We start from the raw sequence: 7,200 nt of genomic DNA on the forward strand, positions 1-7,200 counted from the left end.
TCCCTGAGTCATTTTACTTTTGATATTACAGTATATTTATATGTATACATATAATATGTCTGACCATATGTCACCTGCTGCTGTGACACTTGGGAGAGATAAATGTATCTCATCTAATCTTCTCTTATCAAACTGTAAATAACAGGTCACTGCTCTAATGGTTTTTAAAGTATGAATCGATTTGGTTTTACACTTGTTAAGTCATTCAGCGTTTCTAAGTATAATTTATTCCCTGAAAGGTTATGAGCATATTGTCGTCAGCAGGACAGCGTCTCTGTCTTCAATTAATGTAAGAGAACAAAATACAGGACAGAAATGTGGGAGAATTAATTTTGTACATTTGTCTGTTAAAAAGACTCCTTGATTAGCTGAAAAGAAAAAATGATGTCTGTTATTCAGTGTAGTATCTTCCTCTGATGGAGAACCCTTAAAATACAGCGAATCATAAAATGAAAATCCAAGTGACCCAAGGGCAGACATTTGGAGACATGGTCTATTGTCAATGAATAAATTATGTGCAGGAGCACAATCATACTGAAGAGCCATAGAGGCTTGTGTTTTTTTTTCCTTCAACCTGTAACCTTTCTTTTCACTCAGGCAGACTAAAATGTCAAATCTGCTGGGGCGTCGGAGCCACAGGCGGCCGCTGCTTTACTGGTAAACACACAGACGACTAAAAGCAGGTTTCTTTCCACGACCACTGAAAGGTTAGACTGTTAACGCAGGTCATGTGGGGTGGCGAGCACCTGACCGTCCGCTATACATCAGACCAAAACTATTTCTACATCAAGAAATACCGTTTCTAACACGTACCTAACAGGGCCTGTTTTCTGAATAAACTGGTTTTACTGCACAAGAAATCAAAATGAACTCATGCTACAAACTCATATTGTCTAATAAACACTTCAGTAATGACTCAGAGACTTTTATATCACTTTATTTGTACTTTTAATGACTTCCTCTGCCTTCATCATCAAGTGACAAAATACTAACATACAAAATAATGCAGTGTGTAAATAAATTGTTCATTATAACACATTATAATGTAGTTATAAGCAGATATAAGTGTTTATTAATGTATTTGTCACTATATAAATACCTTATATCTGCTTACAACTACATGACAATGTGTTATAAACCCTTTATTAAATATCTATATACTACTTATACAAAATGATGGAACGTAACTAAGTACAGTCACTCAAGTACTGTACTTGAGTACAATTCTGAAGTACTTGTACTTTACACTTCCATTTTCTGCTACTCTCTACTTCCACATTTCAGAGGCAAATGTACTTTTTACTCCACTAAATTTATCTGGGGTTAAAATAAAGTGCTATCAGAAATGTGCACATGTTTAAACTGTCCAACCAACATCTAAACTGTGGAAATGAAACTACACAGATGCTTTGAATACTACACAACACATCTGTGTGACCGGCACTCTGCAGTCATTGATGCTGAGGGACAACAAAGACATAAATACTGACCTGCTTTTACACTTCTACCTGCTAAAACTGCCAAAATGATGCTTTCACTCAAATATGATGGTTGACTTGACCTGAAACGTGCAGCTGGATTAGTTGTGAATTTAATATTTAATATGGAGAAATGATCTCTGTCTGCACAGCATGTCACCTCATAACCCTCTGAATTAAATGGAGAGATTTATCGAATTGTATTTTATTCTTGATTAAGGCAGGCTGAGTGTGTTTATAGCAATAAAAAAAACAGAGCAGTCCATATTTGAGAATGTTTTAATATCCATTTTATGCATCACACGTACACAATCACGACAAACCCTTTGATGCTGGAGCGTCCTGGATGTTTACATCCTCTAATAAAGGTGTTCTACTTGACAGCGCAGCAATACTGCAGGCAAGAACAAATATTCAAAATAGATAGTAGAAACATGTGTAACATCAAAACATGATTGTGTACAAGTTTATTTTACGTCTAATTAAGCTCACGACAGCAAACAGGGTCAACACACTAGAAACCAGCTGAGGACATTTTGAACTCTTCTGCTAAAAAAGACATTACAACATTTTCTCCTCTCTCTCCCACGGAACCGGATCCTGCTCTTCCTCCACGTGCGTATTCCTGCGCCCTGTCCAGAAGTGCTCCACATCTGGGAAGGTCTTCTCCTTCTCCAGCGAGACCGCGTTGGCGACGGCGTTGGCTCCCATTTCTGCTCCGTTGCCCTCCGTTTTTGGACACTTGTTGCTGGGGAGGTGCTTTGAGCCTCTGCAGGTCGCGATGAACCAGATGGTGATCAGTCCTTGGCGCACGTCGTCGTACATGGTCATTAAGATCACCGGAGAGAGGGAGCTGCATGCGTAAAGGAGGACTTGCGCAAAGATGATCAAACCCACAGGAGGTTTGTTGTACCCAAGCCTGATCCAGGTGAATGTCCCCCACTCCGGCAGCAGCATGAGCCCGAGGGCGCCGCTGAGACACAGTAAAACCAGGATAACTTTGCTCTGATGCTGCGGGCTAGGTGCGTGATTCACCGCAGCGTGCAGCGTTTTTGTGTAGTAAGCAAGCGTGAAGATGACCGGCACCACAAAGGTCGCTGTTGGGTAAATCTTGTAGAACAAACTCATGAAGTCAGACGCGCACACTGGCATTTCGGAGACGCAAATAGTGTCGCTGCCGCGCGGCACCACAGCGGCGAAGAGCATCTGCGGAATCGGAAACATCATCGACACAATCCAAATGAACGCCAGGGCTCCGTGAATCCACGTCGGGCTGTTGAGGGGCCCCGCGGCGGCGCAGGGGACAAACGTGTGTTTGGCTCTGGTGGTGACAGCAAGGATTAAAGTTTTTGCAACCACACACGAGTGCTGGAACCAGTCCGTGGTGCTGCACACAAAACTCCCCAGGGTCCAGGTCTGCTTGTAGTAGGTGACGGCGCGCACGGGGGCGCAGAGCAGCAGGATCACCAAGTCCGTGGAGGCCAGAGAGGCGAGGAGAGCTTTCACCTCTGAGCCCTTCCCGTTTCTAAAGTCACGGATGAAAATCAGCAAAACGAGCAAATTCCCAACTGCCCCGGACACGCAGATCCCAATGAGGATGACAGGCATGGCTGTCCTGGTGTCCTCCCCCTGGAGAAGTTGAACTCCTCCAACGAAATCAAAAAAGGAGACATTTGCCGGTCGGTCAATATCCATCTCTTCCCCCGAGACCTTAAAGTTCGAGCTCCTTGAAGTGAAATAAAACTGCAGTCAACAAACGAAACGAAATGTTTTGCTTCTGCGTTGAGTTCCACTTTTCTCCGCAGGTTTGACGCCCTGGAGGACGGAGAGGCGGCGGGGGGGCGGGGGGGGGAGCTGTCCGGCGCGCCGCGGTGCTGAAAGGCTGCGAACGGGGTCGTGATCGCATCAGCAAGTGGGCGAGCAGCCTGGCAGGTAGGCTATTTCAAGTGCTGCCATTTAGCATCGTCAACCACTCACGTCATTTTTTTTTTATCAGCTCCAGGCTGCAGCCCAAATGTGAGCGCAGCGTGATGCGATTTACATGTAAACCCTCTGGGATCTGGCGTGGGGTGTCACAAAGATGTCAAAGTAACAAAGATCTCTTTAGATTAAGAATAGAAATGTAACATGAAAACAGGCATCAGAGCACAAACCACTGTTATGCAGTGCAGCCATGTGACATGTTTAATCATATCATGCTGCATTATGCACACTACCGAAAATATAAAATAAGCCAAACATTAATCATTTCAGGGCAAACTGAGAATACACGTTTAGGGCTAAGCTTTTAGTATTTTAGTATTTTGTCGATGTATTCTCTCATAAATGAAATGTAAATAAACAAACCTTTGCTGTTACAGCCTTACCTGGTCTGGTGTTGCCACTAGCTTATGGTAGCTAATGTTAGCTGTTTGGCAAAAGTTACATAGGCTCCCTATAAGTTATTGTTTTGTTTAATGACTTGTTAGAGTCATTAAATCATTGGTAATAAGTCAGTTACTACTGTGTTATAGATCAGTTATAAGCCATTAATAAGAACAACTTTTAAGGTTGGCACTAGACACTCAACGCCAGATCCATGCAGCGTAGCTAAATTACAGCTAGCTGGCTAACCTTAGCTTGCTTGCGTGCTAATGTTGTCGCTAGCAAAATACTCTCTGAGTGGATCTGTTAGTTGGCTAGCTTGCCAAATTACTTTACCAGCTAAAGTGATCTTTGATACTAGCTGATGTATTACGACAATGTTGATTTTAGCCAAAAATAAATGACGTAACTACAAAGCAAAGGTGTATAACTTTCAACTAGCCAAGAGTGATGCAAGGCAGGGGCGGACAACTAGCTAACTTAGCTAGCTGGAGCTGCTCCACATCGTGGATCTGGTTGGTCATTGGTTGCTTGGTAACGTTAGTTGATAAAGTAATTTGCAAATGGCGAGCTAGTTAGCATCATGGAGCCAATGGTCCAGATAAAAGGGTGTGAGCACGAGCACCAGGATGCTGACTACTGTTCACTTAATGGCCACCGGTGTCATTAATAATGACGTTCTGAAAAGTCCACATACAACCTTTAAGAAAGAGACTGTATTTAATGTGGATCGGTGACGTTATGGTCGATACCTCATCTACTTAATAAAGTCAGTATCGGCGACACAAATGAGTATGAATAAACCATGTTACATGGTTACATGTATAATTTCCCCCCCGGGGAACAATAAAATATTTCTGATTCTGATGCTGATTCTAATACAGTGACCCTAATGCATAAGTGCATGAAGCAAACTGCACCACAAAGTGAGGTGTGTTTACTTGACTTGAAGAGCATCCGGATGATGAAGGGGAGGCAGGGTGAGGGGGGTGAAGGTGGTGGGGGGTTTGTATGTGGAGAGGTGAGGGTGCCCACTCAAATGCTGTCACCTCCTCTAAGAGGGCTGGTTGCTAGGAGACCGGAGCCACCATCACAGTATGGGGTTAGGAAGATGTGAGCCGTCATGAAGTAGTGTGAGATATGGACGGATAGAGAGGCTTTAAAGCGACTCTGGAGCTTCAGAGCTAATGAATGAAAAGTTACATAGTGTGATTGCAGAGGGGGGAAAGGCTGATGTGGTATTTAGAGGGATGATATAATAGAACAAGCAGGACTGCTGCCCTCTCTGTGTGCCGTAATCAGGGATAATTGATATGTTATGGACTATGCAAGGCTAAGAATACGAGTAGGTTTCAGCTCCCACTGATTTTGCTCCTGGAACACTATCAGTGTAACACAAATGTAACTCAAATCTGCATTGCTTTATACAGCAATGCACAATTTTCTTCCCCACATGACAAGACCTGCAACATATGTTCATGAGTTTAGGATCGATAATGATAGAAATAATAATAACCTAATTTGTACAGCACTTTTCATACAGAGTTGCAGCATCATTAAACAAGATTAAAAACAAAGTTAAACAGAAAATAAAAACAAAAGTAGGCTGTAACTCTAAATAAAATGTTTGATAACAATATCATAAAACATTAAAACAATGACAATAAAACCAATATATATTATGTACCTAAATGTTTAAGACCTGACAAGGTGGGATTAACTCTGTACTGAACTGTGAGTTAAATGCTAATGCTAGCATGCTAACATGCTCATAAGGACAATGCTAACATGCTGATGTTAATCAGGTGTAATGTTAACCATGTTCGCCACGTTACTTTAGGGTATTAGCATGCTAACATTTGCTAATTAGCACAAAACACAAAGTACAAATATTGTCATGAACTGCAAAACTAATATTCTATATAGTTTTATGTTATACCAGCATAACATCAGCATGTTAGCATTGCATGCTATCACTGGCATTTAGCTCAAAGCAGCGCTGTTATAATACAGCCTCACAGAGCCACTAGCATGGCTGCAGACTCTCAGTCTCGTTTTAATATATTGTGAGAATGAAACAAATCCATTAATCCATTTGAGGGGTAAAATTACTTGAAGAAGATCTTGTCCTCATGAGGTGTTATTATTCTGTCAATCATGTTTGCTATTATCATTTCAAAGGTGCATTAATGTACTGTACCGTGTGTCATTTGAGAAAAGAAGTCAGTTTTTAAATGGAGGCAGTCTCACCTTGGAACAAAACAGTTTCTCAGCGGGATCTTGCAAGGATGAAAGACTTCTTTTTGAATTGTACGTGCGCCTACGCGTAGTGTCTGGTACTTAGACTGTAATTGTGGGCTTTTTTTTCTTGGGAAACAACCCAGACCAACTGAGATACAAGAGCAAATGCCCATGAGTTGTTTTGTTGTTTTTTTTTCATCTCTGCGTCCACCGCTCCAGCCCGGACTGAATCAGTATTGTGTGAGAGTTGGATCCCTCACATCCCCCCGAGGCTTTTACAGAGCCGGAGAAGGACAAAATAACAGCAAAAGAAAATGATGAAGAGGAGGGGGAGAACATGAACAAAAACCCAGAGCTGGGTAGAGTCTAAATGAACTCCAGTAATGTTCCCTTTGGAGATATTCCAGAGTAGAAACAAAGATGAAGTACTTTTTCCACCACAGGGATGTCTAACTTAAAAAGCAGACCATGCCACGAAACATTTCTGTCCTAAATCCCTTGATGCAGAAAAGCTTTTACAGTATCAAAGAAAACAAATGCAGGTTTTTGTCATTTGCGTCATTCACAGAGATCAAAGGTAAAAAAGGTCTCCCCAGGTAACCGCAGACATAAACCGTGTTGTTATCAGAGCCTCTCCTTATTGATGTTATTGCTCAGAAGTGGAGAAGTGATTAGCAATTTGCTGTTGATGCTGTAACCCTGTTTTGCATGAAAACTGACTGCTTTCAAGTTCCCCCACCATCAAACACTGTGATGGCTGCTGACATCAAGTTGCTCCTATAGGTGGCAACACTGACAGTTACCACGACAACCTGTGGATGGAAACCACTTGACTTGCAGAGCTGCTTGTGACAGTCTTCATGCTGCAGACAGCAGATGAATTTCACCTCTTTAACAGTTTTAATTTCCCTGCGTGTGCGAATAAATCTGTATTAGATTTGTGATGAGCTGCAGGAAACGTCATTATCTTCACCGCTGTTTTGTTCATTTGTTTGAGGCATCATACAACAGGATAAATGACTCCCTTTAGCTAAAGGGCAGACTCCCGCCTGCAAAATAGCAAATAATTAATGTCGTTTTTTTTTTTTATAGTGTGTATGGGAGGGGGAGCGGATGG

At 42.1% G+C, this 7,200-nt stretch overlaps 1 protein-coding gene across 1 annotated transcript; it reads right to left on the reverse strand.

Moving 5' to 3' along the window:
• Nucleotides 1-2,039: 2,039 nt before the first annotated feature.
• On the reverse strand, nucleotides 2,040-3,173 carry LOC139297173 (G-protein coupled receptor 151). The gene has a single exon (XM_070919724.1). It carries the CDS (start codon nucleotides 3,171-3,173, stop codon nucleotides 2,040-2,042), a length of 1,134 nt encoding a protein of 377 aa, XP_070775825.1.
• Nucleotides 3,174-7,200: the final 4,027 nt, after the last annotated feature.

The sequence above is a fragment of the Enoplosus armatus genome, chromosome 15 (assembly GCF_043641665.1).
Source record: "Enoplosus armatus isolate fEnoArm2 chromosome 15, fEnoArm2.hap1, whole genome shotgun sequence".
Taxonomy (NCBI): domain Eukaryota; kingdom Metazoa; phylum Chordata; class Actinopteri; order Centrarchiformes; family Enoplosidae; genus Enoplosus; species Enoplosus armatus.

Bases quoted from the DNA above. Each gene is read 5' to 3' on its own strand.
- LOC139297173 (XM_070919724.1), bottom strand. From the start codon at position 3,173: ATGGATATTGACCGACCGGCAAATGTCTCCTTTTTTGATTTCGTTGGA.